Source organism: Hyla sarda, chromosome 12, assembly GCF_029499605.1.
Source record: "Hyla sarda isolate aHylSar1 chromosome 12, aHylSar1.hap1, whole genome shotgun sequence".
Taxonomy (NCBI): Eukaryota; Metazoa; Chordata; class Amphibia; order Anura; family Hylidae; genus Hyla; species Hyla sarda.
In genome coordinates, this window is record NC_079200.1 from 3,388,146 (window position 1) to 3,401,072 (window position 12,927).

Below are 12,927 nucleotides of genomic sequence, written 5' to 3' on the forward strand. Positions count from 1 at the left end.
AGCGATTAAAGGAGTTACAATTGTTTAGTCTTGAGAAGAGACGTTTAAGGGGGGATATGATAAACGTATATAAGTATATTAATGGCCCATACAAAAAATATGGAGAAAAACTGTTCCAGGTTAAACCCCCCCAAAGGACGAGGGGACACTCCCTCCGTCTGGAGAAGAAAAAGTTTAGTCTCAAGGGGCGACACGCCTTCTTTACCGTGAGGACTGTGAATTTATGGAACGGTCTACCTCAGGAACTGGTCACAGTAGGAACAATTAACAGCTTTAAAACAGGATTAGATACATTTATGGAACAAAATAACATTAATGCTTATGAAGAAATATAAAATCCCATCCCTTCCCCAATATCGCGCCACACCCCTACCCCTTAATTCCCTGGTTGAACTTGATGGACATATGTCTTTTTTCGACCGTACTAACTATGTAACTATGTAACTATGTAACTGTGCACAATAATAATTTTTCTAAATGACTTTAACTTTCAAATTTGTATCTAAATACCTGTGTGAAGCAGTAATTGGCTGCATTCCCAGATGGTCAACAATGTGCATTGGAAGATGGTGCCACCATGGTACCCTAAGCCAGCACAAGGCCCAGAGCTGTAGAATCACATGACACTGGATATTGTGCTGCTATAAATGCAGAAGGGACAGAAACGTTATATAATGGCTGCTTTCTACAGCTACTTAGATACTGATTCGACAATTAAAGTTAGAAAAATTATTATTGTGCCCACTGCTGCACTATAATCATTTTTCATATAACGATCTAGGTACAATTTGAGGGGAAACTATTTTTTAAAAAAATAATTTCCTCAAAACAGTCACCGCAACCAAATAATTCCCATAACTTTACACCACAACATAGCAGTGATACTGAATGCCTTTTTTTCTTACTAAAAAAAACAAATATTCCGTACAAGATGACAGAGAACTCGCATGTGACAAATGGCGACACGATTCTACTCATTCCTAAGGAGACAACATGTCATCCAAAGGTGAAGTGAGCGGCTGCCTGTGATTGATAATCATCGTACATACAGATTCTGTACCCTGACGAAGATACGTTTTTCTTAAAGTGACAACACAAAGCAACAGATGTTTACATTGTCTCAACAACAAACATAGAGATGAGTCCCTGATGAAGCAGCTTTGCGAAACACGTCGGATTTGTGTGATACTGAGGTGCGACCACTACGCTGTATATAGCCTGTATTATTATTTACTATGCGAAATGCATGTTGGGCTGGTATTTTACTTAAGGAACTTGTGACTTCATAATTAAGTCTGTTTCAGCTTATATTCACAGTGTTTACTCTTCTTATATTGTTGCTATATGAAATTGGACATTAAAATATTGTTGTATTGAAGTTATTATGTTCTTGTATTAAATTTATTATAATGTTGTACTGAGGTTAATATGTAGTTGTGTTACCTTTATGTTGTTGTATTGAAGTATTTATGTTGTTGTTTTGAATTTTTTTATATTTGATTTTTTACGTTGTTGTATTGAGGATATTATGTTGCATTACCTTTATTATGTTGTTGTAGTGATGTTATTATGTTGTTTTGATGTTTTATGTTGTTTTGAAGTATTTATGTTGTTGCAATGACATTATTATGTTGTATTACTTTTATTTTGTTCTTGTACTGAAATTATAATGTTGTTGCATTACATTTATTATGTTGTTGTATTGACTTTCTTTAAGTTTTTTTGTTGTTTTATTGAAGTTTTAACATTGTTGTATTGAGGATATTATGTTGCATTTCCTGTATTATGTTGTTGTTTTGATGTTTTTATGTTGTTGTTTTGAACTTATAATGTTTTAATACGTTTATTATGTTCTTGTATTGACATTATTATGTTGCATTACGTTTATTATGTTGTTGTATTGAGTTTCTTAAAGTTTTTGTTGTTGTTTTATTGTTGTTTTTATGTTGTTGTATTGTTTTTATATATATATATATATATATATATATATATATATATATATATATATATATTACCCAACTGTATGTATAGTACTTATTTTCTGTTTCCTCATACAGATGTAAATGTGATTTGATTTTCTTGTGTTGGTTTAGCCCTCAGTGCACCCACTTGTCTTTTCTTCTTTTCTGGGTGGATGCCAAAATAGATTTTAATGGATAATACTATATATCTTTTAACCATAAAATATTCTTATTTGTTTTCATTTATGATCACATTGTGGTGAAATAATGTTTTTCCATAGATAAATAAATAAATATATATATATATATATATATATATATATGTGTGTGTATATAAATAGATATATAGATATCTACAATGCAGTTTTGGGTGGTCGTCTTAAAGTGGTTTGACTGGACAAGTAAGGCCGGTTCAGACTTATTTAAATATCTTATTTTACGGAAATCGGTGTAAAACCAGGCATGAAATAAAGATTGCGTGAGTAAAGTAAAATACGGCGCAAAATTTTACAAAGTGTGACCCCGGCCTAGCTGCTTTCGTCTTTCTTAAACAGCGCCACTATAGGCCATGCCTGGTATTGCAGCTTAGCTTCATTTAATTGAATTGGACTGAGCTGCAATACCAGACATGGCCACTTGACAAGAATGGCACTGTTTCTAAAAAAAAAAAAAAAAGTAACATTCCGCCTCAAGTTACTGAGAAAACCAGATGAAACATTTTGTATTTTTATGGTGAAAATCACAAGAAATAATTGATAATTCACACTTGAGCATAGCGGAGCAGCCTAACACATGGATAATGCTGCATTGTCAAGATTCAGGCTCCAGCTAATAAAATGTCATCTAGCGCTGTCTATAGGCAACAGGTGCACCATCTGACCAGTGTCGGAGCTACAAGCTGGCAGTGCGCCATATTTGCTTTCGAAATGTCCGCACCCCCCTGTACCCCACCAGCAGATGTTTTCTGGGTCACAGACTACCAGAGTTGCCCGTCCACCATCCATTTTTTAATTATCTTCCTAATTAACAACAAATTAACTAAAGTCGTGTTATAGCGAAGAAGAAAGTAGACGAGGCTACTAAATCCTAACACCCCCCCTCCCCCGCCTTAATTCCCCAAAAGCTTCCAGCTCGAAATATTTGATATTTTCTTGCTAATAGCACAAAAAGAAAATCTGAACATTGAACACAAGGTTTAATTTTTTCTCCCTAATCCAGGAACGACAAACCAATTTCACTCAATGTGCTATCTCCCTGACCTACCGAAACAGTGCCGAAACCCAAGCAGGGGCCACAGTGGCACCAAGTGGTCAACTCCGGTACTGTAGTTAGAGTATTCATCAAGCTTTTTTTTCAAAGTCAATGGAAATCCTACATGACAGTGTTGTATATATTCTTGTGCACTAGACTAACATATCTATCTATCTATATATCTATTTTTTTAAAATATTTATTTATTTATAATTGATTTATTTTTTATATTTATTTATTTTATTTATTTATAATTTTTTTTATTATTATTTATTATTTTATTTATTTATATTTATTTATAATTTATTTTTTATTTTACTTATTATTTATTTATGTATTATTTATAAGTTTTTTTATATTTATTTATTTTTATATTTATTTATGTATTTATTTATTTTGTTATTTCTTTTATTTATTTATACATTTTTTTAAAATTTTATTATTAAATATTTTTTTTAAATATTTATATCACTGTTAGATGCATCAAAAATTTTATGCATCTAAAACATAATAGCGGCTAATGGACTTGGCATGGTGACCTTCTCATATTTTTAGACCCCCTTAGATACGTTTAGTATCCGAGCTCGCAGAATAGATATAAAAGTGTATAAATGAATGTAGAGAATCAGTAACATTACACAGTGAGCCCCCTGGAGCGTTCTGTGTTATCACCAGCAAAGACCACGTTTAGCGCCCAGCATGGGGCATATTGCATGGGAGAAGCGCGTCTAACAGGGTGGCAGGGAGGCTCCTGGGGCAGACCTGGCTCCTTGTATACTAATGGGTTAATATGCATATACAGAATAGATGTAGATTGCATCATGTCACTATTCTATATGTGTTTAGCTGACAATACCTTTAGTATACGCATATATATAGTTGTATTGTCCTTTATCATAAAACGCTGCAGAATAAAATAAATGAATATAAATTACTATTCTACAGCAGTATCCAAACAGTATCCAACCTCAAGCTGTTCCAGAACTACAACTCCCAGCATGCCCTGACTGCTTTGCTCATTGTATAGGGCAGTGGTCTCCAAACTGTGCACCTCCAGCTGTTACACAACTACAACTCCCAGCATGCCCTGAATGCATCACTCATTGTATTGGGCAGTGGTCTCCAAACTGTGGACCTCCAGATGTTACAAAACTACAACTCCCAGCATGCCCTTACTGCATTGCTCATTGTATAGGGTAGTGGTCTCCAAACTGTGGACCTCCAGATGTTACACAACTACAACTCCCAGCATGCCCTGACTGCATTGCTCATTGTATAGGGCAGTGGTCTCCAAACTGTGGACCTCCAGCTGTTGAAAAACTACAACTCCCATCATGCCCTGACTGCATTGATGCTTCTATAGGGCAGGGGTCTCCAAACTAAGGCCCTCAAGCTGTTGCAAAACTACAACTCCCAGCATGCCCGGACAGCCATTGGCTGTACGGGCATGCTGGGAGTTGTAGTTTTGCAACAGTTTGAGGTCTGCAGTTTAGAGACCACTGCCCTATACAATGAGCAATGCAGTCAGGGCATGCTGGGAGTTGTAGTTGTGTAACATCTGGAGGTCCACAGTTTAGAGACCCCTGCACTATAGGGCCATGTCCCTTGTACAAGCTAAACTTTTCTTATAAGACAGTGGGCGACACTTTAGTTTCTGCTGCAGTGTCAGTGGAATAAAAAAATAAAGAAATATATAATGTACGAGGCGACAGTATACGTCAGCCTCGCAAGTCTGCCGCCTGAATTGCTGGTAGGGCTTTGCAAAAATGGCGCAATTGCTTTAGTGAATAAGGTGTGTATCGCTGTAATATATATATTGTTTTAGTAAATATGGTGTTCAGTGAAATATATATCTTGAAACAAGTCCATAGTGTGGTCACTGGGATTAAAGTCAACCTAGAGATACATTAAAGCAGTGTTTTTCCCAACCAGCGTGCCTCCAGCTGTTGCAAAACTACAACTCCCAGCATACTGGGAGTTGCAGTTGTGCAACAGCTGGAGGCACACTGGTAAGGAAGAACTGCCTTAGGGGCTTCATGCTTGAATCGATCAATGATATAAGATATATGTATATACACTTATAGCAACCTACATTTATATGTGAATAGTTACATATAGATACATTCTAGCTATATACATTTATACATGACTATTTACATATAGATACATTCTAGCTATATACATTTACACATGACTATTCACATATAGATATATACATTTATACATGACTATTTATATATAGATATATACATTTATACGTGACTATTCACATATAGATACATTCTAGCTATATACATTTATACATGACTATTTACATATAGATAAATTCTAGATATATACATTTATATATAAATAGTTACATATAGATACATTCTAGCTATATACATGTATACGTGACTATTTACATATAGATATATACATTTATATGTGACTATTTACATATAGATATATTCTAGCTATATACATGTATACGTGACTATTTACATATAGATACATTCTAGCTATATACATGTATACGTGACTATTTACATATAGATATATTCCAGCTATATACATGTATACGTGACTATTTACATATAGATACATTCTAGCTATATATAGTTATATGTGAATAGTTACATATAGATACATTCTAGCTATATACATGTATACGTGACCATTTACATATAGATACATTCTAGCTATATATAGTTATATGTGAATAGTTACATATAGATACATTCTAGCTATATACATGTATACGTGACTATTTACATATAGATACATTCTAGCTATATACATGTATACGTGACCATTTACATATAGATACATTCTAGCTATATATAGTTATATGTGAATAGTTACATATAGATACATTCTAGCTATATATAGTTATATGTGAATAGTTACATATAGATATATACATTTAGGAAAATACGCGTCTTGGTACGAATGATGGAGCCAAATACATATAAAAGGAGAGTTCTCATCTCTTCTCTCCTTGTTGCTGTACGGGGGCATCAATGGCTTTTTCCTCCCTTGCAGTGAAGGGGGGTGGGGGGTGCGCTTTGTTTACGGCCGCCGCTGGCCCTGTATATAGGCTTCACACAGTGTAAACAGAGGTATTTTCCAGTCCTTGTAACTTTTGTTCTGACACAAAGGCCTCGTGATGATCCGTGAGCTTGAGAAGAACTCTACAGCCCGGACATCACCCCCCGGTGCACCGCCACAGCCTCTGTGCCCACCACAGTCTACAGCATGGGATGTCATCAACAAATGCACAAATGCTAATTGATATCTTTTTTTCCTTCTTTGTTAGACTAAGTCCGCTTTGTGCCCAAGAAGGATGAGTTTAACCCTATAAACCTGCAGCATGTGCATTGAGGAGGTTCACAGGCACCATCGGATACAATGGGCTTAGCTGGGTTCCCATAGTTGACCCACAAAGTAACTCAGGGGCGCACAAAAGAGCAAGAAATGCAGAAATCCAGCTCTGCTACATGTGTCCATAATGTATACAATGTATCTATAAACGTAAACACCGCAACAGTAGAGCCAGGCTTCCTATACATGACATAAAGCAGGACCAGGATAAAAGAAAAAAGCGCCATTGTTTCGTAAATAAATGTTATAATATAATCAAAGCAATACTCACCCTAAGGTATTTGTCTAAAATCCGAAACATGGTAAGTTCCCGTAGTTCCACCCGAGAGAAGACCCTGTATAGTATAGAAGACCTCCGGCACGTCTGCCTATATGCTCTGCAAGTTTACTATGAACCCGAGCAGCACATAGATGAGGACATTTTCCTGTTCGCCGCCGCCGCCGCACCGTTATATGTGACATCTCAGATTGTTTTCCCCAATTGTGCGTCAGCTCACCTCAAGTGTACGAGGCCATACAATGCCGGGGGGGGACAGCTTTATCTTGTCCCCCCTTTTTTTTTTTTTTAAGTTTTATTATTTCGGGTTTTTTTTTCTTGGTCCGGGATGGCAGGAGTTAACGGCGAGCACATTTCCATACACATGGAAATGAAGGCGTGATCTTCTAATCATTTATTTTTAATGGCCGGAGAAGGGAGGGGAGGGTGGTCAGGGCTCGGGATGGTTTTGGGGGATTTGGAAGTGGGAAGGACAAGGTGTAGCCAATGGCAGTGACTGAGAGGAGTTGTGAGGTGTTTGTTATTCCTTAAGGAAAGATCTCTGCCAACCGTGCCCGCTGTCACCTGCTCCGAGCCCGGGAGTCACAGAAAGGTTAGCGTGATAAAGCTCCATGATCATGGTGGCCACCACCACCGCTATATGGATTCATACCGTGCGCATCAGCCAGATGGACAACGCAGCCTGGCGGACCTGGCCCTTCATGGTGGGCATCACATCTACCTATATATCCTGGCCCTTCATGGTGGGCATCACATCTACCTATATATCCTGGCCCTTCATGGTGCGCACCACATCTACCTATATATCCTGGCCCTTCATGGTGGGCACCACATCTACCTATATATCCTGGCCCTTCATGGTGGGCATCACATCTACCTATATATCCTGGCCCTTCATGGTGGGCATCACATCTACCTATATATCCTGGCCCTTCATGGTGGGCACCACATCTACCTATATATCCTGGCCCTTCATGGTGGGCACCACATCTACCTATATATCCTGTCCCTTCATGGTGGGCATCACATCTACTTATATATACTGTCCCTTCATGGTGGGCATCACATCTACCTATATATCCTGGCCCTTCATGGTGGGCATCACATCTACTTCTATATCCTGGCCCTTCATGGTGGGCATCACATCTACCTATATATCCTGGCCCTTCATGGTGGGCATCACATCTACCTATATATCCTGGCCCTTCATGGTGGGCACCACATCTACCTATATATCCTGGCCCTTCATGGTGGACATCACATCTACTTATATATCCTGGCCCTTCATGGTGGGCATCACATCTACCTATATATCCTGGCCCTTCATGGTGGGCATCACATCTACCTATATATCCTGGCCCTTCATGGTGGGCATCACATCTACCTATATATCCTGGCCCTTCATTGTGGGCATCACATCTACTTATATATCCTGGCCCTTCATGGTGGGCACCACATCTACTTATATATCCTGTCCCTTCATGGTGGGCATCACATCTACCTATATATCCTGTCCCTTCATGGTGGGCACCACATCTACCTATATATCCTGTCCCTTCATGGTGGGCACCACATCTACCTATATATCCTGGCCCTTCATGGTGGGCATCACATCTACCTATATATCCTGGCCCTTCATGGTGGGCATCACATCTACCTATATATCCTGGCCCTTCATGGTGGGCACCACATCTACCTATATATCCTGGCCCTTCATGGTGGGCACCACATCTACCTATATATCCTGTCCCTTCATGGTGGGCATCACATCTACTTATATATATACTGTCCCTTCATGGTGGGCATCACATCTACCTATATATCCTGGCCCTTCATGGTGGGCATCACATCTACTTCTATATCCTGGCCCTTCATGGTGGGCATCACATCTACCTATATATCCTGGCCCTTCATGGTGGGCATCACATCTACCTATATATCCTGGCCCTTCATGGTGGGCACCACATCTACCTATATATCCTGGCCCTTCATGGTGGACATCACATCTACTTATATATCCTGGCCCTTCATGGTGGGCATCACATCTACCTATATATCCTGGCCCTTCATGGTGGGCATCACATCTACCTATATATCCTGGCCCTTCATGGTGGGCATTACATCTACTTATATATCCTGGCCCTTCATGGTGGGCACCACATCTACTTACATATCCTGTCCCTTCATGGTGGGCACCACATCTACTTATATATCCTGTCCCTTCATGGTGGGCACCACATCTACTTATATATCCTGTCCCTTCATGGTGGGCATCACATCTACCTATATATCCTGTCCCTTCATGGTGGGCATCACATCTACCTATATATCCTGTCCCTTCATGGTGGGCACCACATCTACCTATCGATTCTTTCATTCATAGTTGGCATCACATCTACTGAAACCTTCAATAGTGGACAACATATCCGCTCATACCTATAGTGGGCATCCTATTGAGTCCTATCTTCTATAGTGGGCATCACATCTGCCCGTACCTTCTATAGTGGGCATCACATCTACTTATACCTTCTATAGTGGGCATCACATCTACTTATACCTTCTATAGTGGGCATCACACCTGCCCGTACCTTCTATAGTGGGCATCACATCTGCCCGTACCTTCTATAGTGGGCATCACATCTACTTATACCTTCTATAGTGGGCATCACATCTACTTATACCCTCTACAGTGGGCATCACATCTACTTATACCTTCTATAGTGGGCATCACATCTACTTATACCTTCTATAGTGGGCATCACATCTACTTATACCTTCTATAGTGGGCATCACATCTACTTATACCCTCTATAGTGGGCATCACATCTACTTATACCTTCTATAGTGGGCATCACATCTACTTATACCTTCTATAGTGGGCATCACATCTACTTATACCTTCTATAGTGGGCATCACATCTACTTATACCTTCTATAGTGGGCATCACATCTACTTATACCTTCTATAGTGGGCATCACATCTACTTATACCTTCTATAGTGGGCATCACATCTACTTATACCCTCTATAGTGGGCATCACATCTACTTATACCCTCTATAGTGGGCATCACATCTACTTATCCCTTCTATAGTGGGCATCACATCTATCTATACCTTCTATAGTGGGCATCACATCTACTTATACCTTCTATAGTGGGCATCACATCTGCCCGTACCTTCTATAGTAGTCATCATATCTACTTATCCCTTCTATAGTGGGCATCACATCTACTTATACCCTCTATAGTGGGCATCACATCTACTTATACCCTCTATAGTGGGCATCACATCTACTTATCCCTTCTATAGTGGGCATCACATCTACTTATCCCTTCTATAGTGGGCATCACATCTACTTATACCTTCTATAGTGGGCATCACATCTGCCCGTACCTTCTATAGTAGTCATCATATCTACTTATCCCTTCTATAGTGGGCATCACATCTACTTATACCTTCTATAGTGGGCATCACATCTGCCTGTACCTTCTATAGTGGGCATCACATCTACTTATACCTTCTATAGTGGGCATCACATCTACTTATACCCTCTACAGTGGGCATCACATCTGCCCTTACCTTCTATAGTGGGCATCACATCGACTTATACCTTCTATAGTGGGCATCACATCTACTTATACCTTCTATAGTGGGCATCACATCTACTTATACCTTCTATAGTGGGCATCACATCTACTTATACCCTCTATAGTGGGCATCACATCTACCCGTACCTTCTATAGTGGGCATCACATCTACTTATACCTTCTATAGTGGGCATCACATCTACTTTTACCTTCTATAGTGGGCATCACATCTACTTATACCTTCTATAGTGGGCATCACATCTGCCCGTACCTTCTATAGTGGGCATCACATCTGCTTATCCCTTCTATAGTGGGCATCACATCTACTTATACCTTCTATAGTGGGCATCACATCTACTTATACCTTCTATAGTGGGCATCACATCTACTTATACCCTCTATAGTGGGCATCACATCTACTTATACCTTCTATAGTGGGCATCACATCTACTTATACCTTCTATAGTGTGCATCACATCTACTTATACCTTCTATAGTGGGCATCACATCTACTTATACCTTCTATAGTGGGCATCACATCTACTTATACCCTCTATAGTGGGCATCACATCTACTTATACCCTCTATAGTGGGCATCACATCTACTTATACCTTCTATAGTGGGCATCACATCTACTTATACCTTCTATAGTGGGCATCACATCTACTTATACCTTCTATAGTGGGCATCACATCTACTTATCCCTTCTATAGTGGGCATCACATATACTTATACCTTCTATAGTGGGCATCACATCTACTTATACCCTCTATAGTGGGCATCACATCTGCCCGTACCTTCTGTAGTGGGCATCACATCTACTTATAGCTTCTATAGTGGGCATCACATCTACTTATACCTTCTATAGTGGGCATCACATCTACTTATACCTTCTATAGTGGGCATCACATCTACTTATCCCTTCTATAGTGGGCATCACATCTACTTATACCCTCTATAGTGGGCATCACATCTACTTATACCCTCTATAGTGGGCATCACATCTACTTATCCCTTCTATAGTGGGCATCACATCTGCCCGTATCTTCTATAGTGGGCATCACATCTACTTATACCTTCTATAGTGGGCATCACATCTACTTATACCCACTATAGTGGGTATCACATCTACTTATACCCTCTATAGTGGGCATCACATCTACTTATACCTTCTATAGTGGGCATCACATCTACTTATCCCTTCTATAGTGGGCATCACATCTACTTATACCCTCTATAGTGGGCATCACATCTACTTATACCTTCTATAGTGGGCATCACATCTACTTATACCTTCTATAGTGGGCATCACATCTACTTATACCTTCTATAGTGGGCATCACATCTACTTATACCCTCTATAGTGGGCATCACATCTACTTATCCCTTCTATAGTGGGCATCACATCTGCCCGTACCTTCTATAGTGGGCATCACATCTACTTATACCTTCTATAGTGGGCATCACATCTACTTATCCCTTCTATAGTGGGCATCACATCTGCCCGTATCTTCTATAGTGGGCATCACATCTACTTATACCCTCTATAGTGGGCATCACATCTACTTATCCCTTCTATAGTGGGCATCACAACTTTCTGGACCCTTATGAATATATGCTTATGACCAGAGCTACTTGTCCCCCCCCCCCCCCCCCCCCCCCATGGTGGTTATTTCACTTGACCCCACAGTGATGTTCCTACATTCGCCCCACACTCCTGTCACAACATGACATCTAAGGACTGATAAATGTCCTGAACGGGACTTGATGTAGAGAGGTCTTGGTGACCGGAGTGGCTGCTTCTCATCTACATACAGAGGACAACAGAGGGTTAAACCTCATCCCTCCCTGACACAACCTGTGCCTCCTCAGCCGCTGTCATCAATAAAGTCCCACACTCTGTAAGTCCAGAGCAAACTAGAACCCGGCATGGCCAGAACCCTCCAATGTGGGCTAATGGACCGGACCAGCGGATGGTGTGCCAGCCAGTGCCAGCTGGGACATCATGACATGTAACACAGTGCAAAGCAACTTCTCACTGGCGAACTCTTTCTAATGATCCGGAGCGGCATCCATCCCACACAAAGTCCCCACTGGACTGTTAACCCTTCACCAATCAATAAGCAATAAGAACAATGGCACGAGCAGATGAGGCGGAGTGTGGACACTGTACCTTGTTGCAGTGATAAAAGTCCAGGGGGCTGAGGCAGGTGGGGTCTGTAGACAAGGTGCCCACGCTGGTGGGGGCAGGAGGGTAGAACCTAACGTCCATCACCGGGCGGCCGGAGGGGCATTAAAGCAGATGGAGGTTTTGTCTATAGATTTTTTTAATTCTCTTCTTCAGGCTCCGGTGCTAGTTGTCTCTCCTGAGTGAGTGTGTGAGTGTGAGGGAGGGAGGGAGTCTATTGTCTGAGACAACAAGAGGAGGGAAGGTGGGGGAGGAGGGCACCATGACTCTCACATCCGCTCTCTCCTCCATACTCTCA

General features: G+C 40.3%; 1 protein-coding gene across 4 annotated transcripts in view; it reads right to left on the reverse strand.

The window, feature by feature from the left end:
* TOX2 (TOX high mobility group box family member 2) overlaps positions 1-12,834 on the reverse strand; it is a 208,302-nt gene extending 195,468 nt beyond the window's left edge. For 2 of the 4 annotated variants that reach the window (XM_056548148.1, XM_056548147.1), the window contains exon 1: positions 12,615-12,834. In XM_056548148.1, the coding sequence (XP_056404123.1) occupies positions 12,615-12,713 (99 nt within the window). In that variant the 5' untranslated portion in view covers positions 12,714-12,834. Of the gene's footprint in view, positions 1-6,846; positions 7,224-12,614 lie in introns of those variants that run through there. The other 2 variants (XM_056548150.1, XM_056548149.1) reach the window with 1 other exon arrangement.
* Between the last annotated feature and the right edge of the window lie 93 nt (positions 12,835-12,927).